Source organism: Mus musculus, chromosome 14 (assembly GCF_000001635.26).
Source record: "Mus musculus strain C57BL/6J chromosome 14, GRCm38.p6 C57BL/6J".
Classification (NCBI taxonomy): Eukaryota; Metazoa; Chordata; class Mammalia; order Rodentia; family Muridae; genus Mus; species Mus musculus.
The window spans coordinates 32,915,290-32,939,701 of NC_000080.6; the positions used below are offsets into that span (position 1 = coordinate 32,915,290).

The 24,412-nt window shown below is 44.0% G+C and overlaps 1 protein-coding gene across 2 annotated transcripts in view; it reads left to right on the forward strand.

Moving 5' to 3' along the window:
- Positions 1-24,202, forward strand: part of Vstm4 (V-set and transmembrane domain containing 4) — an 82,736-nt gene extending 58,534 nt beyond the window's left edge. The window contains exons 6-8 of one of the 2 annotated variants that reach the window (NM_178791.5): positions 2,546-2,652; positions 3,945-4,006; positions 22,448-24,202. In NM_178791.5, coding sequence (NP_848906.1) covers positions 2,546-2,652; positions 3,945-4,006; positions 22,448-22,573 — 295 coding nt within the window. In that variant the 3' untranslated portion in view covers positions 22,574-24,202. The remainder of the gene's footprint in view (positions 1-2,545; positions 2,653-3,944; positions 4,007-22,447) is intronic. The other variant, NM_001361602.1, reaches the window with a different exon arrangement.
- The last annotated feature ends 210 nt before the right edge of the window (positions 24,203-24,412 follow it).

The window sequence follows — 24,412 nt, forward strand, 5'->3', positions numbered from 1 at the left end:
AATAGTCGGGGTTTTTGGTCAGTTTATTTATTTTTTTTAGAAGGGAAAAAAGTTGTGGAAATATTTACAAAATTCATGTTTTGGTCACAACAGTCCTACTTCCTTTCATTTCCATGTCTATAACTATCATTTTAATCCACGAGCCTGACTGCTGCTTTCCTTTGAGGAGAAAAAGAAACAAACATGTCAAGAGTTTAAAAGGCTACGGATCCAAGCTGTTTGTGTGTGTGTCTGTTTAAGCAATCCCTTGTTTGCTCTTGGTGGTCAGAGTTTTGTAAACCCACATTCCTTTTAGCTATTTGTGCATTTACACAGCAGGCCCCACACTCTACAGCTATGACCACTTATCCTTTCTGTTCCCAGAGAAAATAAGCTCTCCATGGGGAATCCCAGTGGGAACACTTGGACTTTTTCCCACACTGAGTCTTCATTTACTTGTTTTGTTAAATATTTAGGACTGTTGATACAATAGCCCGTGACTGTATGTACACATCTACTTGCACATAGTTGTAAGTGTATCCAGCACTAATTCTCTGTCTTGTCTCCCATCTGTGCCATTACCTAGCCTCCCTAACCTCAAGACCCTTGACTATTATAAAGTTTCTTTACACATAGGAAAGCTCATTCTAGCTTATATCTTGTCTCCCCTGTTTTGATATGAAGTGTGGGATATCTCACAGCAGAATTTTTTTCTTCGAAATGTATCTAAGACCTGGAATCACAATGCATCTTACTTCCTCAGTACATGGGTCACTGCCTTATTTCTGTTCCTAGCTACAGCAGACCTAGTGTAAGAATAACTGTACTTAACCAGTCACTGGTAACAGTTGTCCTGTTCCAACATCTGCACAGATTTTGCACAGTGCTATAATGCCTGAGTCATGTATGCATCATTTCATGCATGCGTAGGGTTGTTTATGCAAGGAATTTTCAGAAGCCAGACTACGTGTGACAGAGTCCAAAACTCTGTCCTTTTGGTAGATGTTGCCAAGTTGTTTTTCCTCAGGGAAGGCTGTATTCAGAGAAGGTCTGCATACCTGCATACTTGTCAAGAGTCCTTACTCAACTCTGACTGCTGCCATTCTGGCAGGAGGGGAAAGGAAGTTCCCTCTCTTCGTATCTTTTCAGGATGAGTTTAGCATGTTTACACACGTGGACTCTGCAATGCTAATTACCACTCTACCGACTGTTCATTTTGATAATCGGGAGATTGACCATGGCCTTCCGCACCTCAGAGATCTCTCATGGTCTGGGGAGATAGTCTTTTGGGAACCATATCTCACATGCTGCACCCTGTGCCTGGGAACAAAAGATTCTACAGGGAGCTTCCAAGTGAGGTGCTGGAGTGAATAGGGATGCATTGAAACAAGACTGAATGGCCATTCAAAGAAATCTCTGGACCACAACACATGTAGAGAAGCACGGAACACAGAAGGCTGTGATGTGTGCCCTTCATTGCCAACCTCAGGGGATTCAGAACCAACACAGAGATTCACCTCTGCTGTGTCTGTGTCTGTGGGGGCCTTTCTAGAGAGATTTAACTGAGATGGAAATGCATCCTAATAGAGTAGCATCGTCCTTTGGGCTAACACCTTGGATTGAATGAATGGAGAATGGAAGCTGAACACCAGCAGTCATCTCTCTCTGTGACTATGGATGCCATGTGACCAGCTGCCATGATTTCCCTGCCATAGTGGAGCAGGGCTTCAAACTGGGAGTGGAACTAAGCCCTTTCTTCCTCGTATGGCTTTCCTCGGCAGAAAGCTAAGTGGCTGATGCAAGAGTGAGGAGATAGCTTAGCTCACACATTTGCTGCATTCACTGCTCATTAGCAGGTTAGATCCATGAGCTTCGGCTTTCTTTAATACAAAGCTTGTCGTCCACATCACGGACAGCATGTAGAACGAAGCAGATACTGGAGAGACCCAAAGAATCAGCTGACTGGGAACATGACTCATTTGCCTGTCCTAAAGATGAAGGCACCATAGAAACAAGCCCCTTGTTCTTATAGAAATCCCTGAACACTGTCATGTGCTGCGTCCCGGAGTCCCTTCTTTTTGACTAAGAGCCACTTGGTTTTGGGATTATAGAACACAAAGACATGAGCAACAAAATGTCGGCTGTAGGAGAGCAAGCTCAAGTATATGTAAATTTTTTGGTGACATCATTAGTAGCCAATCGTACTCTTAGTAGCCAAGCTGGACTGTACCCAGTTCATGTAGGCACAACCATCATTTCACACACACCTAAGTAATGTGAACACGCTGGTCCTTGGTTTCTCCAGGGAATTTGAACTTCATAAGTTGAGGAGCACATCATAAGTCCTCAGCTAGCTCATCATCTTTATCTTGGCCAAGTGGAGCATCAGACTTGCTGGCATCTCTGGAGACAATCTAGGCCATTGTCTGTCTCTCTGTGAGATGGCTCTTCCTTGGACACCTGCCCTGGGAGTCTTTACAAGCTCTTGGGAGCACTGATTCCTTTCCTGTTCTGGTTTTCAGCAGTGAATAGACTTTGGCTTCATCTAGGCCGTTTTCTTCTACAGCTCAGGGGAGACTGTCACCAGTGTGACCAGCTTGGCCCCACTGCAGCCACAGAAGGGTAAGAGGCAGAAGAAGAAGGTAGATGTTCCACCTGCAGTCCCTGCCAAAGGTAAGAACCTGGCCTGCAGTTTCCTAAGTGAAGCCACCTTGATTGGTGCAGGGCTAGTCCTGGAGTCAAATGTAGGATTAGGGCAGAGGAATAGCTGGATGGATGGAGGGCCTGTCTCTCAGTGCTACTGTAGTGCAAACAATCCCACTGGATTGTAGACATAGCAAACTGAGATGGTGTGGGACATGGATAGGTTTGGGCATTGACACTGAGGTAAGTCAACATGCACAGAGAAGTCCATACTGGATTTACTGTGTACTTTAGATGTTGAAGTGAGGCAGGGGCTGGAAACATCTTCCTGGTTCTTAAAGGGAAAGAACACCCTGAGGTTTTCAGGATGTATGCGGTACATTTCAGACTTATTCTGCTGACAAATACACATTCTATTCAGTGATTGATGTTTTTATTTAGAGCAAAGGGAATAATCAAGAAAGGTATTTCTTAAAGAAAAAAAAAAAGAGGCATGAATGTTAGCAGAACCACCAAGACCATTTACGGATAGACACTACGTAGATAGACTGACCTATGCAGCTATGCAGATGTTTAACCCTCAACAAATTTAAAATATAGAGATATAGGAGAAAACTTTAACATGGCAAGGTGCATTTTTAATCCTTTAACTGGATTCTGCTGGTATCCCACTGAATCCCGTGGAAGAAGTCAGAAGAGCCATACCTGGAAGGCAGAAAGGAAGGCTGGGAAGTGTGAGACTTTGGGAGGGAAGGGTCAGAGAGCCAGAGCTCATGCCTCTGTGTTGTGTGAATCACTGCAGAATAGATACTGTCTCAGTTACAAAAGATACAAGTTGCACTTGGAGACTATGAAACTTAACTTTCAACTCCAAGTTCAAGTCAAGTCAGTCAAGACTAGTCATGACACTGGAGGGAGAGCTTAGTTTACTTCTGCTAAGATGGGGCAGTAGCCCCTCCTTAATGAGCTCACAGGGCTAGGTGAGGGTCATCTACTGGGTCTGGTCACCTAAGGGTGATGAGAGTCTTCAGGGAAAGACTTGCCTCACCCTGGACCAAGGGCTCCTGATTGTCTCCCATACACTTGGCAGCAACTAATACAGATGTGTTGTGACCTGGCCGAAGCTAGGCAGTGTCATGTCTAAAGATGAGTGGGTGATTATCCTCCAGTTAGTGGTACCCAAGGATACCTACTCCAGAATCTGCCTCGGGACTAGGAAGGCTCTGGCTGTCTGCACACGGGATGTCTGGGATGCCCACAGAAGGTGGGCATTAAGAGAGCCTTGGACGAATTTCAAGCTAAAACTTGGTGTCCTTCCACAGCGCCGATAGCCACCACTTTCCACAAACCAAAGCTGCTGAAACCACAGAGGAAAGTCGCCCTGGTGAGTAACTGTTCCCAGTTGTTGTGGTCCCTCTAACAGAAGAAAATAGCTCAAGGGTCAAACAGTACTCTATGGATCTAAGTATGTTAAAAAGGCCTCTGTCCCCAAAGGCACCTTCTCTTCTCAGATCAGATTTTGAGTCAGGCTTTCTCTACCTTCACCTCTCAGAGTGACCTTTCAAGATAATCCCAATGGTGTTATCTCTCAGTATAAAATGTTACCTTTGGAAAGTGAGAGCAAACATGTCATCATCAGAAGGGTATAAGACAGAAAGCAGATCTGCTGGCTCTAATTTATCTGATAACAACACCCTCTGAAGGGGATGCTGAGGAACTTTCCAGAAGAACATGTCAAATCTTTTTATTTTGAAATAACTCTAAATTTACAGAAGTCATTTTGAGGGATCAGAGTTTCAGTATGTCCGTCCCCCCTTCTCTGAACATTTTATGTAGCTGGTGGCTGGGGTGCTTGCCTAAGGTGTTAACTGTAGCATTCTGTGCATACGGCACTTCTGTTGCTGGTCCATTTGGGGTACAGCCCATCACTCCACAGTAGATCCTGAAATCATAGGCTGTATCAAGCCCTACAAATGCATGCTCCATTTTCTTCACACATAACCCTGGTAGTGTTTAGCTTCTACACTAAACACAATAGAGTAACAATGTCCAATTCTAACATGGAGCAATTATAAAATGCTGTCATAAGATTTATTTAAAGCAGTTATTCAAAAACTTAGGAATTATTATTTCATTCTGGAATTTTCCTTTTAAGATTTCCTGATGCAGGTTGACTGCCTGTAACTGAGGCTGATTGGGGGATGGGGTAGGGTATGTCCTTTTAGATATGATGCCCATTTCACCCCATGGTGAAGGTCATGCCTGCCTGGTTCCTCGATGTGTTTACTGTCTGTCCCATATATGTCAGACATCAGCCTCAATGTCCAGTTCACACTCAAAGCAGGCAAAAGAAGTTAGGCGCAACCTTTCAAAAGGGAAGGCATCAAGAATTTGTGGACCTGCTTGCCACCGCAATGGTTAATGCTTATCGAAGAGGGTTTGGCCAAGGCTTCTGCTCACTTAGCGCACAATCACCTCGCTTTTGCGAAGGGAAGCATGTGCTGTGGTGTGTCAATGGTCTTGCATCTCCATCAACCTTTCCATCTTCATCGCTCAGAGTTCTGCAAGAAGGAGTAGCCTCGTTCCCCACCTTGATATTCACCAATTCCTTTGATATCAGTATGTGCATAGACATCCATCGATGTAGCTTTTAGTGGTTAATCATCTGCGATTTGTTTTGTTGCTAACATGGTTCAGCAGATGTATGCGTTGTGTGCGTGGAAGAAAAAAAAAGCTAGTCAAAGCTGTTTCAATGTCTGTCACGGCAGACAGCAGTTTATTGGAGTCCTCTGAATGTATCCCAATGGTATGCACATAATCCATGAATGCATGTGAGTTCCACAGATCATTATATCTAATTCTCACTGTAAGGCTTGTCCCTCGTTGGCCAGTTTTATCTGTAAGGACCCGTGGACACTCTGTCTACAGGGAGTGATGGGGTTCCCAGTCACCAGTCTTGATTCAAATCATTTCCTTTACTCTACAGTCACAGCCTGCTGGGCCCTCATCCTTTATCCATTAAACACGAGCCTGGTTGTAGGATGCATGGGCATAACATGCTGTCTTAAGTGATTTTTGGTTTTGTGACTTATCAGAAGACTGGCTACAACAGCACTTAAAATAATGACTGTAGTCCCAGTCACAAGGTCTCACTGCTGACCCTTAGAACTGATAAGTTTCCCTAGCTGGGAACTCAGCACAGGGACTTAAAAATCAGACTTATTTCAATGGGTATTCAAACTAAAGGTTTCTTTATATATGTTTCTATTTTATTCTAATGTATGAGTGTTTTGTCCGCATATCTGTCTGTCCACCACATGCACACTGCCCAAGACCAGAAGAGGGAGTCAGATGTCCTGGAACTGGACTTACAGATGGTTGTGAGCTGGGTTCTGGGAATTGTACCCAGGCTCTCTGGAAGAGCAGCCAGTGCTCTTAACTGCCAAGCCATCTCTCCAGCCCCAAGGTTTCTTTATTGACATAAAAATTATAGAAAAATATTCTATATGAATATGAGAAGATATAAAATGTCCATAAATGGTCAGCATAGGAAGCTCTTTCTTCACCAAAAAGTAGATCAAGGTGGTTATATATACACATATACATATCACATATACACATACACATATCACATATACACATACACATATACATATCACATATACGCATACACATATATACATATCACAAAACAGTTGTTGCCTTGATGAGCCCAATCTCCCTTTTGTATTGTATTTATTTTATTTCATGTATAGGAGTGTCTTACCTGTGCATGTATGTATGTGTTCACGGTGCTTGCAGACATGTGGTTAGAAGAGACCATCAAATCCCCTGGAACTGGAGTGGCAGATGATTGTGACCCTCCCCCCCCCCCCCCAGTGTGATGCTCTGAACTGAAGCTCAGTTCTCTCAGGGGTGATGGGTAATCTTAACCTCTGAGCCAATATGTTAGAGTCAAAATTGCCAAGTCTAGTATCTGCAGAGCTGGATGAATATTAAGATTTATTGCCCCAGGACGTTAGCATTGACCTCCAGCCTCAATTTGATCGATATTTATTTCTCAGATCAATACGTCTTGATGGTAGCTGAAACTTAAGTCAATAGCTACTTGTTGATTCACGCAGACCTTAATGGGTAATTTAGACAATAATTTGGAGACACACACATACACACACACACGCATGCACTCATGCACACACGGATACATACATACACACACACACACACACACACACACATATATATGTGTGTGTGTGTGTGTACCTATATATGCATCCATGTGTGTGTGTGTACCTATATATGCATCCATGTGTGTGTGTAAGTAAGTAAGTATGTACGTATATGCTCCTACCAGTTATGTGTTTACATTTATTGTTGATCAGTTAGCTAACTTTGTAAAGGGGTGCGTCCTGGCTGGGTCCAAGGCACCAGTACCCTGCAAAGCTTCTTCATAAAAACTCATCTAAGCTCTCCTTTGAGAAGAAGGGCTAAGGCCCACCTACGAACCTTTACTCACTTATTGATCATGTACTGCATACCAGCTTCTCTTCTAGGTGTCTCAGGATCCCTGCCACTTGTCTAGACTATAGTGTCAACCAGATGACATGTATGAATCCTGGTTCTTGCAACACTCAGAGATCCGGGGGTTGGAATGCTTTCTTAGTGTTTCTAAAATGACACGACAGCTTATGAGAAATGCATATCTTAGTGATTAACAGTGGTGGCAAAGTTTTTGTTGCTTATTTTGGGAAATGATAAACAAGAAGAAAAGCTACAGAGAGACATTTTATAGTCAAGCTATCAAAACTGCACTCCTTATTCCTCATTTAAAGACTAACAAATGTGGAGATCTGTTTCCAAATTCTGCCAATCAGGCAGTGAGGTCCCTGACCACGGGTTCTTCCTGGCCATCTATCTGGCAATGCAGTCTGTATAGTAGTCTGCGTGTTTGAAGTGAGTCTTTATTGTAACCCATGGACTCTTTCATCTTCTGGAGAGTGAGAGAACACACTCAGAAAAGTAAATGTGTGGCCTGGAGGTGGGAATCAGAGGCAGAGCACGTACCTAGCAGGCTAAGGGCCCCAGTCTTATTACCAGAGTAACACATCAAAGCAGAACATAGCAAACCCTCTAGGCTTGCAGAACACTCTGCAAACAGATGCACCTATTTGTTTGTTTGTTTGTTTTTTAACTCAGCCTCAAAAAAACTCCCTGAAACCTCTGGGAACCCCCAGCCCCCTCATCCTTGTCAAGCACTCTCATGGAAGTTGCCTTGGAAGTCTGTGGAAATAATTCCCATACTTCCAGGAAGCATTGCAACTACTTCCTTGTTTCAGATTAATCAGAGAGCTCTTGCAGTGTATCTGGATATCTTTTGTTAGTCCAAGTTTATTGATTTAGAGCATGAGGCAGGGGAAGAAAATAGTGTCTGATATGGAAGCAAAGCAAGTTTAAAGGGAGGGAAGCACCAGGAAGGGGGTGAGGTTAGGAGCCCCTCAAATTAATGAAAAACAGACTGAGACTCATTTTTAGGGTTAAATAGATTGGATGGCCATTGTGCCCCACTCGGCATCCGATGCTCCTCTACATTCGCCCCTGAGACCTTCCTCTTTGTAATTAAGCCCCCCGGGCCAGGGTTATCGAGGGGTCAGGCCACCCCAACTGTCCAAAGAGAAAATGAGTTCTTGTGAGCAAGAGGCTGAAGACAGAAAAACCAAGAACACTGTGGGCTTAATTACCACAGTTTCCCAGTGTGTCTCATGGAGCCTGTCTTATTCCCTCCGATCCATCCACTGCATTGCTGCCTTGGGGCTTTCCTAACACTGCTCCAACCCCGTCATTTCCCTGACTAGAATATTCCAATGGCTCCCTCTTGCCTCTGACATGAAACATGGCTTCCTGTGAGTGGGAGGGCAGGGGGCATCATCATCTGTCACTGCTTCCTGGATCCCACCCCACCCTGCCTGCAACCCCGGGAACACGAAGACCCAGTGTGGTCCAGGCTCTCTCTCCAGGGCTTTCTGCCCTGTATATGCCATCCTCCTTGTCTCCAGAGCTACTGTTTGCTCCTCACCAGGCTTGTCCTTGAGGCCTCCTGCTTCTTGCACAGGCACACACACCCACATACTCACACCCGGAGTGCGTGAGCACGTTGTGGGGTACTTTGTATGTTCTGGACATTAAATACGTGTTATATAAGTAATTTGGCAGTATTTTTACCCATTCCAAAGTCTTCAGTAAACTATCTCCTCCCACGGAAACCCAAAGATCAGAATGCTCAGTAGTGAGAAAAGAAGCTATCCACTCCAAAAGAAGTCTGCTTCTCCCTGCATGTTTGAAAATCGTGAAGCGATCAGCCCGGCCCCTGCGGCTGGTCTGTGTTTACCTAGCCCCTTCCTCCAGCCCTGTTTTCATCATCCAGAACATATTGCCAAGGCCAAAAAAGATGTTGCCTCTGATCAGTAGTAGAAAAGAGCTGTGAGGCCCACTAGGCACCAGTGATAGAGTTCTGAGAGGATTTTAATAATATTCCAGATCCCAACAAAATTATTTCCAGAGGACATGCTTTTCAGGTTTCTTGAAGGATGTTTATAATAAGCCAGAGAATTTCTCTTGTTGTCGTTAATGTGCTAGAACTGGTTTCAGCTAAATTTTACATGAAAAGGATATATTAACCTGCATAAAATATGTTCATAATCTCAATTTAAAATTAAAAAGAAGGAAAAAACCCACAACCACATGTACAATATATTGCCCCAAGTAAAAGCCTTGGGAAAAAAACAAAAACTTTGCTTGTACCATGCTAGTGCCATTTTTACAGAGATAAAAATTCTATGCCCCCCTTGGTGCACATGCACATCCCGTTATTGTCACGGGGAGTTATGTATGTTGACTGGAGAGAGAATCGATGCTGAAGCTTTGAAATGGAGGAGAGTGGGGTAAACAGAAGTCATTTGGTTTCATGGGCCTCTCCTCGGGGGAGTGCGGGCGGGCGCCGGGGCTTCCAGAAACCGGAAGTGATCAAGCGAGAGTGGAAATGAGAGCATCCTCTGCTTAGGGAGTCTGTTCACCCGGGACATGGGGCTGTGAGAGCGTTCAGTCACACGGCAGTATCCATACACATCAGGCAGGTCGGAAGCCTTTCTGCTGTTTGAGAAGCCAGGAGCAGTAGATTGAGGCTCTGATGATTTGTGTATGGTGTGTGTGTGTGTGTGTGTGTGTGTGTGTGTGTGTGTGTAGGGAGAGACAGAGACAGAGACAGAGAGACAGAGAGAGACAGAGGGGGCAGAGACAGAGAGAGGCAGAGAGGAGAGAGGAACAGGGAAGCAGAGGGGATGGGTGATGGTAAGGGACGCTTTTAAGACAAATTAATACATTAAGTACTCGTTGGGGACATCGCTGGGGTGACTGGAAGAGCCCCACCACAGAAGTGCCACAGAACAGATGGAGGCTGCCTCTCCATTGTGAAGGCTGATGAGGCTCTGGGTTCTAAGGGAAGAGAGCTTCTTTATTGGCCACATGGCTGGTTCATTCAGATCCCCCTTTAGCCTCCACCTTAATTCTCCCCAGTGCTCTCGGAAGGCTGACAGGCAGTGTAAGGTGCTAGGCTGGAGCAGAACCTGAGCTGTGGCCACAGGGCAAAGGTGATGCTAGACTACAGAAGAGCCCAGGTGGGAGGCAGGCCTGGACAACTAGCAGTCTGTGCCCTTAGGTGACCTCTCCTGGTGTCTAGCTCACCCTGTGCCCAGAAGTCAAGTGGGACCTCCTTTTGGACAGCCTGTCCCCCTGCGTCTGCAGGAACGGTCCCTCCCCGAGCACCATGGCTTGCTTTCCATCTTGGCTTAGCCGATTTGCTGCCTTTATTGGGCACTTCATTTCTAAGATCATTGCACTGCTGGGAAATTTTTTTCTGAAACTTTTTTTGCTCTATTTTGGTTTTGTAATCTCATGAAACAATATCATTTCTGCTCACATTTGATGTTTTTTAAGCCTATTTCATTTAAAAGCTCAGTTTTGAACACAGAGTACTTTAGAGTTGTTATTAAAAGACTTTTTCAATCTCAAATGGAGAATGCTAGAAATGAAGTGCCATTTTTGGAAAGAAAGAACACAAACCATCAACACAGCTAAGACATGCATCCAGAGTACCAGGAAGAAAATCTGTGCTAGAGTCTGAGCTCAGGACCAAACAATGGTGCATCTGAGGGATGCTTTCCCTGAGTAAATTAAATTATAATTTATAATTATACGCATCTAGAGATGAACTTATTTTGTCTTTTCCTCCCAGTGCTGGAGATTGAACTGGGGGCTTTATGTTTACAAGGCAAACTTGGGCTCTATGGATGGGTTAAATTCTCAACCCCTAAATTGATCAATACATATGTATGATGACCAAAACCCAGTTGGATATAGCCTTAGAACATTCTGCTCAGAGTGTACATAAAGACAGAGAATGCAAGTTATTAATGTAGTCTATATGCATTCATTGTCCACATTGCATATTGTAACATGAATTTCACAAATGATCAGGTGTCCCCGTTGTCATTTTAGTTTTAATCTTAATTCTTAGTTTGTGCCCTGTATACCATGGCAATACTACTGTGATGGTGATGATTATCATGATGGCAGCAATGGTGATAGTGGTGATAAATTGGTGATGAAAGTGATAGTGTTGGTGGTAATGGCGAGGATAGAGGTGGTGGTACTGATGATGGTAGTTATACTGGTGGTGATGGTTGTACTGGTGATGGTGGTTATACTGGTGGTGATGATTGTACTAGTGATAATTGTTATACTGGTGGCGGTGGTTGTATTTGTGATAATGATTGTACTGGTGGTGATGGATATACTGTTGGTGATGGTTGTACTGGTGGTGATGGTTATACTGGTGGTGATGGTTATACTGTTGATGATTGCAGTACAGTTGGTGATGACTATGGTGATTAGAAGGATGTTTCACTGTCCCTTTTCCATGTTCAAACCCTATTATATTACGTTCAATAAGGATAGACACTTAATTCTTGGACGACTGCCTTATTGTTTCAGATGGGATGAGGTGGTGGCATGTTCCCTTGGTGGCATGTGTCACACCTGATCCAACCAGGTGCTTGGTGACAAGTTTCTATTTCCCCCACCATGAGCCCATTACTTTTGTCAAAAATGCTTAGCTAACTCTGTTGTTTTCTAGGGCATCTTTTCTGTCCTGACCTTATTGGATAGGGAGGACTACTCTGGCAATTCAGAATTTTCACATGTTAAAATATAAAATGCAGTTCCTTCCCTAAGCTCTTATTTTTCTCTCATGGTCTCTGTTAAATACTTTTAAGTATTGTCTATGCATACACAAGAGCCCATCCATGTCTTGGCTTAGAGCCCTAAAGTATGTTATGACCACCTAACTGTGGTTGTAGGTCATGCCTGTAGGATAGCACGGCTCTGCTTTGAAGTGTTGTTTCATGTAGTAGGAGCATTTCTTGCACATGTTCCCTGAACTGAAATGTTCTTTGTGGACTTCATACCAGCACACCTTTCCCACCATTCATTGAGTTTCATCCTCTTCTTGATTGACTGCCTGGGGTCGTTCAGTTTCCCAACTCTTGGCCATATATGTTGTGCTGATTTTTCACATTTAGGAAGGCTGTTCTGGTGAAAAATATCTCTACACACATCCCTTTATTTCTGTGGGGGACATTTTTAAACTTGGAGTTATTATGTAACACAGGCCTCTTGCTTTGATAGAGTTTGTCCTGTCTCTTCCAAAAAATGTTTCCCCATTTTATTCTGCGGCCAACAAAGGACGAAAATGGTGGTTTCCTCACATTTTACTCAATGTTAGTTATCATCTATCTATCTATCTATCTATCATCTATCTATCTATCTATCTATCTATCTATCTATCTATCTATCTATCTATCTACCTACCTATCTATCATCTATCTTGATTGTATTTTAAACCTGAAAGCCACGTGCCTATGTTTTATCGAAGCTTAGAACTCAGTTGTGTGTGATAGTAGAGCCCCAGAGGGATTGAAAGAGAGAAAGGAGTTCATGAGGGACAGTTCTGGGCCTTCTTCCTAAGGTAGGAGACAGCTCTGGGAGCATTTTTTAAATGATGACAGGATGGTTTTCTTTTATTGTCTTAATCAATTCACACAATTAAATGCACATTCTGGGCTGGGAAGATAAATTTGCCAGTAAATTTCTCATCTTGAAAGCCTTGAGGCTTGAGTTCAACTCCCAGAAACTGACATAGAAGGCAAACATTTGTACACACATGTAACCCAGACGCTGAGGGCCAGGCAGGACAGAGATGGGCAGATGCCCCAGTCACAGCCAGCTAGTGTAATCAATTAGTGAACTCTGGGCTTAGTGAGAGCACTAGTCTTAAAAGGATACTTTGTAGAACAATAGTGAAGACTCTTACTGTCAATCTCAGGCTTTTATGTGTACCTGCATACAGATGTACATACACATATACTATACATGCATACAAGTTCACATACACATACACACACAGTCAGACGTGGTGCAGCACATTTTTAACCAGCTTGATTGCAGTGTGAGGCAGAGACAAACAGATCCCTGAAACTCACTGGCCATCTAGCCTAGCTAAGTCAGTGAATTCTGGGTTTTTGTACATTTGCACAAGCCAACCAGAGACAATACCCTTCTGGGCTTATTTCATTTTGTCCTGCTACTGAACACTTACTGGATGGAGCCATGAAGGTATTTGAAGAAGTAACTAGAGGCTGGAATCAAATACCAAGTCTGCTATGTACTAGCACTGGTCACAAACAGGTGTTTGTCTTTGTTTCTGTACATGCAGTATAAAGGTGACTACAAGAGTCCCTTCTGCATAGGGCTATCATCACACCAGGAGCTATTAGGTTCTATTGTCACAGTCTAATGGAAAAAGACACAAGATAAAGGATGGAACTTTATAGTGCCAAGGAGCACTACATGCTGTGACAACAGCAGAGTCAGGCAGGGAGCAAGGAAGGACTGTGTTTGATGAGGAAGATATCACATTCACCCTGGTACATGAGAGAGTCTTCTTGGCAGAGGAAATGGCATGAACACAGGGCTCAAAGCCATCCCTCAGTGCAAAGCACTGCCCAGCTGTGCCCACAAAATGCACAGAGACTAGTATGACTGGAACTCTGGTCTGCAAGGAGGACACATGGAGCGAGCTCAGGAGAGGCCCAGGACACGATCCTGAGAGCCTAATAAGGACACTGAGTCTTCATGTGAGCATTACAGGTCACAGATGACAAGCCTGCTCTAGGCAATGCTTTAACATGTTATTTAGCAAGGTTATATCACATACTTCTACAACACACACACACACACACACACACAAGGTATATTTAGTACTAACAGTAACTGTAGGACACACACATAACACTTCCTGCAGTTCTGGGAAGAATTCCTCTGTGGGTATCACATGAGTCAATGCATCCAGTCCTTGAATGCCATCCAATAAGAGGCATTGTAGAAGTCCTATATTGTAGCTGAACTGAGAAAACACAGGCATAGAGGGCTTAGATGCACTGTTCACTGGAATACAGCTTATGATGGCAGCCTTCTTGTTTCTGAGAGCAAGGCTCCTGAGCACCAACCACCATAGAGACCCTTGTGTGATTCAGTGACGGGGCATGTGAGGATCGGGTTAAAAGTCTCATTCTTGGGTTATGTCTTGATTGAAGCAGATAAGCAAACACTCTTTTTCTAGGCGAAAGCATCCTCTAGAGTGGCTGCCTGTAAAATCACTTTGGGAAGGCACCAGGGATACCGCATTCCTGGTTCATGTGGAAAGAAGATGAACAATTACATCAGCTTTTGGAGCAGTCACTGTGCAGCCAGGAGAGGCTTCAAGTATGGGAGCCTCACTGAGACCATTATATATAATCATATTTCTGTTCACACAATATGGCTTGTAAACTCTAGAGGCATCCATCTGTCAATCTTTAAAATCTTGAGCCTATAAGCTTTATCCTTGGTCTTTCTATGCTGGCTTCAACATGTTACCTAGATAGATGGTACCTTGTGACTGTCCCAATACATGTTAGCTTGGGTGTGTGGCCTTCCATCTTATTGAACATACACTGAGGATGTCCTTTAATAAATGCCCGTTGAACTCCTTGGATTCAAAAGCATTGTGTGAATTTGTTTGGCTGGGGACATCCTGGCCAGTCCATCCAGTCTGAGATGTTAATGAACTTCAATAGGTGAAATCCTTGTCTCCACTTCTTTCTTGAGTTCAGACTTTTCTGTTTTCTGTAGTCCTAAAGCACATTGAACTACTGGCCCTCAGACCATAAGTAAGCATACAGAGGTTGGAAATCGAGGTGAGAAACACAGATATGACTCCCAGGCTGAGGCAACAGAGCAAGTGGGTATTACATGCCGTGGAGACTTTTAGGTCTCTTGTGTCTCTGGACCTGGCTCAGAGAGTAGGATGATTTCTGGTGAGCAGTCATAGCTCTATGCTGGCTTTGGGAATAGAAAATATTCAAGGCTTTGAAGCTGTTGGTCCACCTGGACCTCTGGTGCCAGCACCACCAATCATCTCAGAGGTTACTAGCATACTCTTTCCCTGGAACAGAGATCCTCTACTCCAAAGAGTCCATGAACTGACCTGGCAATTGACTCATAGTCACCTGAGCTTCTCCAGTTCTTCCCATTCACCCTCAACTTCATCTCGCAGCCATGTAGCATGTATTCCCCACATACGCCGGCCACAGCAGAGCCTACTTCCTTATCATCTGCACCCATACAGGTCAGAGGTGGACCAGCTCCCGTCTGGAAGCCTCATGTCTTGAGTGAAAATGGAAGTAAGAACCTGGAGGCTTTCTGAGGATTCTTCCCTGTCCCTTTATTACCTTCTCTCATTGGTGGCAGTTCTGTGTGGCTGTCCTTGCAGAGCCTTGTGCTGTGTGTCCTTGGGTCTTCCACCTCTCCACACCAACCTGTCCGATGAGAATGAGACAGGCCCTGCCCTTCATCCTCAGACCCAGCCTTTGTAGCTCACACTGCCTGCTGTGTGATGTGAGTCTCTATCCAAGCCTCATGCAGTTGACCTAATGGTCCTTCGCTCCTTTCCCCATTGGAGTCTGATGCCTGCTTCTAGGGAAAAGGACTGCTGTCTACCTGTCTGACTCTCTTAGATTCAGAGTGTGTGCTTCCAACCATGAGCATTACCTTGTGCCAAGATATTGTATTGCTCATGTGCTTTTCCCAGGGGCCAGGTTCCAGGCAGGATGGAGACTTCTGAACCCATAAGTGCCTGATACCATAAAACGGTTTTCTGCCATTTTTTGTTTGGTTTTTGGTACAGGCCATCCTAGCCTCAAATTCACCACTCCCCTGTTACCACATCCCAAGTGCCGGGAATATGGGCATGTTAGCACTCCCCGAAGCCTTCTGCTTTTAACAGCTGTTTACGTGTCTGTGACATGAGTGTGACTGTTGGCCCACCTCACATGGCAAAGGTGAGAACAGAATGGGATAGTGAAAGTTACTTACCAATGCACTGCTGAGTTCTGTTCCCCAAAGGACCAAGTCTCAGCCAACACACCGAGCTACCTCCCAAAGCCACTCTGGACCACTTAACTCTTCTGTCTCAGAAAAAGAAATATTTCTTTTTATTAGTTTTCCTCTTCTATTTTTATTTTAAAACACACCAGAAAACTCTAGATCCTTTTTGCATAAATACCAATGTGTATGCCTGGAAGCAACCCCAGCCACTCAACAGGGCCAAGTTTATGTCCAAGGCATGTTGGCTGCGATATGGTCATATTCTCCCCTCCTGAGCATGGATGTTCAGAGTCCAGAGTCTCTGGGTGGACCCTGGGAGAGCAAGATGTGTTAGACGCTTAGCTGCAGCATTCTCGCTGGCCATGGTTGTGTGCCGGGGCTTCAGGGAGACTGTGTTTCTCTAGTTCCTTCTCTGTTGAATAAAAAATGAGCACTTGAAGGAAGAAGAGGAAGTCTGCTGCTGACGATTCTTGTGGTCTCTTGGGGAAGTGGATCCCTGATTCTGCAACTCTGTAGAACTCCATCTCATGTTGGAGTGCTAAGGTGACGTGAGCGCAGAGCTCCCATGTCCTGGGTATCGATCGGCTGCTGTGGTAATAGTATTACCTGGCTGAACTCTTCACACTGGCAACGGGCAGCCGTTGCAATTGCATTTCTCTCTTATTCCTGCAAAGTTAATTCGACATGCACATCCAGCTGCACTCTCTGCTAGAAAGTATTGTTTTGCAGGAGTCTGCATAAGAGATCATTAAATCTCTGCTTACCCAGAAGAGAAACTTTCAGTTGACTCCATGGAAACCCTTGCACAAGATGAAATCCCCAGAATGTGCACATTAGGAGCCTGAAGCATGTGTGCTGTGAAGAGATGCGTAGCTTACGGATCTCCTGAGGTCGGTTTTCCTGGTGTCAGCAGTCGGGCGGTCTCTTCCCCTCTCGTGTACTTTCCATAACCACCACCCTAAACTGGGGCAGAGACTGGCTTAAATTAGAGCTGAGAGAGGCAGCCTACACTGGTTCTGTGGTCCTAGCTCCTCACCACTGGTGAAGTAGATGAATGAGGCTAGGCAAGCCATAGCAGGCTCCGAAACTTTCATTCACCCTTACACCTAGGATGCAAAGACTTCCTCGTTTATCCAAACTGTAGCCTGGGTGATCATGGGACATCATGTGGTGTGTGGCTCTGTAGTCAGCAATGACAACTTGGATTTGAGTCTAGGATTAGTGGGTTCCCCAAGGATGAGGCATTATGTGCCCCCTAACACCTACTAAAAAGAGTAAAGAAGAACTAAGAGACATTAAGGAAGTGGAGCTTGTGAAGTGCATCCTCCTTAGATGGGAGGGCAGGCAGTACCCTCTGGATGATTGGCAGTTTCTTAAGAGCTAAACAGACATTTGCCGTATGACCCAGATGTCCCACTCTGAGATACTTACTCTGGAAAAACAGGGAAAATCCCACAAAAGTCTCCTAAAAGTGCAGGTTTATAGTAGCACCTGCTATGACCCAGCCACATGGCTCCCTGGCTGCCTCAGGGTTTTCCTGAGGTCGGAGACCAGGCACTGCCATCATTTCCTCTGCCACCCTGAACACATGGGCTCAATCTTCATTCTGGCTGCCTCAGTGGAGGGAGGGAAAGAGAGGGGGGGAGGGGGAGGAGAGGGGGAGAGGGGGAGAGGGGGAGGAGGAGGAGGAGGAGGAAGAGGAGGAAGAAAGGAGAGAAGGAAGAAGAGGAAGAGGAGAAGGAGGAAGAAACCAGACTGGAGAGGTGCTTCTGACCCATGTCCCACTGCCTGGCCCTGCCTCCCATAAATTCAGCAGGGTCTGTGTGTAAGGAGGGGCTCGATTAGAGCCCCGTGGATCCCACTTTGGAAGTTCCTGTTACGTTTTTGGTGCAGCCTAAGGCTTCAAGGAGGCTTGGAGACAGTGGGTTACATTGGCCGAAGCCTGTGCTCTAAGCATAATGCCTGAGCATATCCAGCCTTCTGATTCCTTGGGGGAACGCTTTTAGAATTCCTCATGCAAACCAAAAGACAAATCCTTCTCGTAAAATGGTGCATATCCATATCAAAATGTAGCCTCCTTACATCCTCTACACATCTGCTGTCACCCTTAATGATTCACCTTCTGAAGATAAGGCAAACGCAAGTGCAAAAACCATAGTCACTCTGCTGTGTAGGGGATGACAGGGAGGGCCACATAGTTCATACAGATGTAACTTTTCCCACAAACATTTTTAACCCACAGTTGGTTGCAGAACTGAGAGATACAGAGGGCTAATTGTAACTCTATCCCCTCAGCATCCAAGAGTACTTTTGAGAGCTAGCAGCCATAGAGAACTAACAGGGTGCTTCCTGGCCCATCTTCATAGACCCAGCACTTCTCTTGTGGATTGGAGTTGCTGAAGACACTGGGGATGGTATGTTAGCTAAGCTAAGCTGAGTTTGTCTAGCCAAGGTTACAGTGAGAGTGCCTTGCTACAGATCCCTTACCGGGCTCTGTGCTACGGCAAGCCCTTGCCACCTGTGATGGTTACACCACGCTCTCTTTCTGGCTTCTGGCTTTACTCTCTGTGTTCTAGTCTTACCTAGTCTTCCTGTGTAGCCAGAAAGCACCTCTAACTTCCTTCTTTAAGTAGCATAAGGTTTCCTGAGGCATCAATGTAAACAAAGACAGGTTGATGAAAACTCGTGACAAGAATACATCGGCCTGCCTTCCCGGGCTGTGAAGACTTCATTTCCAGTTCACCGAGCTGGGGAGTGTAGTTAAGCACATGTTTGATAGTGCCAACCAACTGTGCCTGCCAGAAAAATAGGTCCTTGAAAGGTGCCAAGCACTGATATTATGCATCTTCCGTTGTAAACTGTATACACTTCACACTCCCGAGCCTCCTGCCTGCTGCCTCATATCTTCAATCAAATTATTACACTCCAGAAATATGCATAAGGGAAATGATTGTACACATTTTATGGTGGGTTGTTGCTTGTAGCAGTAATTGAAGTACCTTTCCCACTTATGAAAGTACTAATTTTATTTGTTTTTATTGCTTTTCTAGATGCAATTATTTATTTAGTGTGCTTTGGCTTTATTAAATTATGTTTACTATAGGAGCATCATAAAAATGTATGAAAACAACACATCAGCCAAGCCAGCCTGGTGACCTGTATTGAGAAAGCGGGTGTTATTTTTCATATCCAAACGTAATGAAATAACTTAAGAATAAACAGATAATCTACGCTAGAAAACAATACAGTTCCAAAGTAATGCAATAAAACAACTGGACAATATGATTTCATAAACCTGGGCTCTAAAATTTACATGAGTTGGGTTTTGAGTACTTATTGGAGAACACGTGGTGTTTTTAAACGGAATCGTTACAGAGTGAAATGTAATTAAACAAAAGGCCAGAGCTACATCGGGGTCTGTGGGCTGGTAAGATGTGGACGGCTAGCAGAGCTGTGTAGAGACTTTTGGTGTCAGTAGGAAAGCAGAGACTCCATCCCTACAAATGTACTTAACTTTGAACTTGAAAAAATGGCTAGACAGGTGTGCTCGGAAGTCACTCAGGCCGGATATGCTGGCATCAAGTTCTTCATCTACTTTTTGCCTCTTGCTCCAGTCTTTTTTGGCGATTTGTCTCAAAAGAACAAAGGGTCTCTGCTTCGACATTCCATTTGAGAAACTTCCCTTTCTTGTCAACGGTTTCTTTGTGAGGCACCTAGGTTTTGTACGTTTGTTATCTTAAAAGAGCGTGATAAAAAATAACAACAAAACAAAAACTGCCTACTGAAAGTTCCCATCTAACATCAAAGACTAGAAATGAAGAGTTGCTGAGATGAAAATATTGATAAAACTATAAATTATCGACCACTTTTACTTATCCAGTTGCAAATCTAAATTAATCAGTGCATCGGGTAAATAGAAGCCCTACTGTAACATCCAAAATGCACCAATCAAAGAATATATAATAAAGCATGAATCCCCTCAGCAACCCAATTTACACCCCTTGAAATCATGGCTATTGGGTTCTCCAGTTGCTGATGTCCGAGGTGACGTGTGAAAATGTTTGCTTACATATATGCAAGCACACATATTTTCACAAGTGACACTGTACAGACCATGTTCAGCTCCATCAGTTTTAAATGATTTTTGAAACCAAGGATCAAATCCCAGGCCTTGCATGTATTTAGTGTGCAGCGTACTACTGAACCACCAGGCCCCAGCTCTATGGTTGTTTAAGACACAGCAACATATGTTCCACTCTATAAATTCTCAGGTTTCCACTGTTACATATGTCTATTTACCTCCCAGTATTAACATATTTAAATTACTTCAGTTGTATAATTTTAATATCACCAGACTTGGATTGCCAATTATTCATTATCTTTTTGTTTTCTTGGAAAAGGATTTCTCTGTGCAGCCCTGGCTGTCCTGGAACTTGCTTTGTAGACCAGGCTGGCCTTGAACTCAGAGATCTACCTGCCTCTGCCTCCCGAGAGCCGGTACTAAAGGTGTGCATCACCACACTCAAGTTTTTTTTTCATATCTTAACATTCTTAATCATATTAAGAAGACACACAGCTGTGACTATGTCATTCAAAGATTGATTTTGTCAAGAGTAGTTTTTCAGTGTTACCAAATGGCTTTCCAGCGTTATAGAGATAGTCACGATGTGTCACTCATTTGATCTTTTCCTATTAATTATTTTAAAATACTGAGCCATGTTTGCTTTCCTGAATAAAATCCACTTGGATATATGGCTACCCATCATATTCAGTATGATTACGTGCCTCTTCCTCCTCCTGAATAAGTCTGGATGAAAACGTGTAAGAGCACAGGGGTTGTTCTAAAACCCAGCAAGGTTCTCTTCCTTCTTGTTCTCTGATCAGCTTAGTGATGTGAGATGATCCTAGGCGCTTCCTTCAGAGATGCCCTGTAATTGCTTTCCCGGTGCAGTGAAGAGGCAGCTCTTCCTCACTGCCCCTCTGAGGGTGTTCAGCAAATTCAGTTTTCTTACACTTAACATTTGTCATTTATATTTTTCTGGGACATTACCATTTTACCCTGTGTTTCAAGTTTCCTTTTTAGTATATTGAGCCAAGCAGTCTTCTAACCGTATGTAAAATTTTCCTCCCTTTATATTCTATTTCCATTTTTGTTTCCTGTTTTATTAGTTCTTGCTTTCTTAGATTTTTTCCTTTTTACAGTGATCAGCTTTTCAGTATATGCATATTATGGGTACTTTCAAATACCTGATTTTAGATATTTTTTGTGTAGTTCCTGGTTTTGTTGTTTTTGTCATTATTTGGCTTTTTGTTGTTATTTGTTTGTTTTACTTTTCAATTTTTTTAAATTATTATTTGGTTTACTTCCTAACTTCATGAGTGTGATGCTTGTGGTGGTTTGAATAGGAGTGGCTCCCATAGATTCATGTCTTTGATTGCTTGGCCCATAGGGAGTGGTATTATTAAGAGGTGTGGCTTTGTTGAAGAAAGTGTGTCATGTGGAGGTGGGCTTTGAGGTCTTCTATGCTCAAGCTACTCCCAGTGTGACACACAGTGTCCTTCTGCTACCTTTGGATCAAAATGTAGAACTCTCAGCTCCTTTTCCAGCAATATGTCTGCCTGCACGCCACCATGCTTCCTGCCATGATGATAATGGACTGAACCTCTGAAACTGTAAACCAATCCCAATGAAATGTTTTCCTTTATAAGAGTTGCTGTGGTCATGATGTCTCTTCCCAGCAATAGAAACTCAAACTAAGTCAATGCTTAACCCTTTGTGTGTTATTAAAAAAATAAAGCACCTAAACCAGGATGTCTTATAACTGCTCTTCTCTCTATACTTGTTAGCATGTATTAAGAAATATTTTCTTCATTATAATCTTCCATATACTCTGAAGTTTTAGTTATATAATGACGCCATTCACAAATTTTCTAAGTCTGTTATTAATTACCAGAAGGCTCATTTCTGTGTCTTGTATGTTTCCTTTTGACCAGAGATGTTGCTCTGCCTTGTGAGATAGAGTCCAGTGGCTTTGTGAGTGACTGACACGAACTTAAACATTAACCACAGGTGTCTCTTGGCTTCAGAACATGGTGTTCTACAGGGGACAGTGAGCTACACCTGTAATGTGACTTGTCTGCACATATGCTCTTATTCATTTTTCCCTACACATTTCCCTTAGCACCCTATAAATACTGGGAAAACATTTACTTGATAAACGAGCACATGGTGGATGACTGACTGTAGTCAGCTTCAATTATGTTTTCCTTTTTTTTTTTTTCTATATAGCCCAAGATCACCGAGGAAAACTTGACCTATGCCGAGCTGGAGCTGATCAAACCACACAGGGCTGCCAAAGGCGTCCCCACCAGCACCGTGTATGCACAGATCCTCTTCGAGGAGAACCAGCTGTAGCGATACCTCCTCTCTGGCTGTCATGTGTTCTCCCAGTTGTTTATGACACTCAGAAACAAACTCCCTAGTTTTGTATTTTCACCCGTGCCTTCAGTGTGATGGGGAGCCCCTTCCCACAGCGTTCTGATGTCTTCTAAGAGGTACACACTTCCCAGAAGAGAAGGGACCAGCTCTTGGCCATGCCTCCCAAGATAAGAGGCCCCTGGCCTGATTCTGAGCACAAGGACTCTGCTTCTGAGAGCATTGCTGAGCCAACCGTACCAACTTCTCCTCTTCTTAAGCCTTAAAGTTTTGAGGGAAAAATCAAATCTTAATTTTAATCAGCCCCCCTTGTTCTGTATAACAAGCATCCAGTTTATAGCCACAGGAAATGCTGTAAAGGTCACAGAGAGAAATGGGATATATGGACTGACAAGTTCTCTAAGGCTCTGGGACACCCAGGACAGAGCAAACCCCTGGAGGTGGTGGCAGGAGCCACTTATGATGACATCCATTGCTTTTAATAGATGCTCTGAAACTGGCCATGTGAGGGCAGAGATGCTGATGGTTGAAAGCCGGAGATCTGGCTCAGAAAATTCTGGTCTTATGTCTTTAGAGCCATACTTCACCAGGGCTGTAGATCTACAAGAACACCCTTGTAAAGTGTTTGTCCCCCTTTAGCAGAATGGACCTAGAGAGACATATTGTTCTCTCTTTTCCAAAGACTTGAGTATGGCTCCAGTGGGTACATCGGGTAAGTGAGCAAAGCATGCAAGCTCAGTCAACTCCATTCAAGATAGAGTGGAGCCTTTCACCATTCCCTCAGCAGAGAAATGAAAGCACAAGGCATGCCGGGAAACTATGTCCAGGAGGACTCAACCCTTGGCAAGTGCTTTGACCGTCTCAATCTTGGATGAGAACCATGATTGCCTTGGGTGGATGTCAGGGGACCATGGGACATAAGTCCGTGGGGAAGTGACTCTGTGGACCTAAACAATGTACAAAAATGTCAGACTTAATGGAAGTAAGAGAGTCACCTTGATTTCCGCAGTGCTATTGATGCTTCTTGATGTATACTCTGGTGGCCACTTACTACACTTTATAAACATTGTCTGGCTTTGTAATTTTACAATGTATATATGATAAATTATCTATTTTAAACACAGCTAGGGTGTGCATTGTGCCCTCTGTCTCACTGTGGGACTTGAGTTTTTTATTACCTTAACTTGGATCACAGCTACACAAGTTGTGGGAATGGGGGAACCCACTGAACATTGCCTTTTAATGGGGAATAGAAGCCTCACAGCATCCCTGCCGAGCTTGTCTCTCTGACTTTTTCAAAGGGAAACCACAGCAGCACCCTCAGAGCAGGGACAATGAGCAGTTTGTACCTGGTGCTTGTTTGAAGTAACATATTTTGGGGTTCTTGATCAGAAAATGTGTCTAGTCGCTCTTCCTTTACCACATAGACCACTAACCGTGAATTGACATTTCTGAAGCTAAGTGAGGAGAAGCATCCATCATCTGGAAAGTGCAAAGGGTTCTTCTTGCGACAAGGCATCAATAGGAGCGGTGATGTAATCACTGAGTAGTTCCCCAAATGGACAGCTGCTTTCATGTTCCATGCAATTAAAGCAAGCATGACCTCAATGTTTGGAGTAATGGCTTCTCAGAGATGGAGCGCAGATAGGATCAAACTTGGGGATGAACTTTGGCTGAGCCCACAGATGGTAAGGAATCTTTATAGGCAGCATGAAAGGGGACCAAAAGGAAGCTCGCTCCCTTGATGGTGTGCTGCATTCAAAGCCGCAGCCCTGAGCTGAACCAGTCCTGGCTCGGGAAGGCTGGGAGTCGATAGGA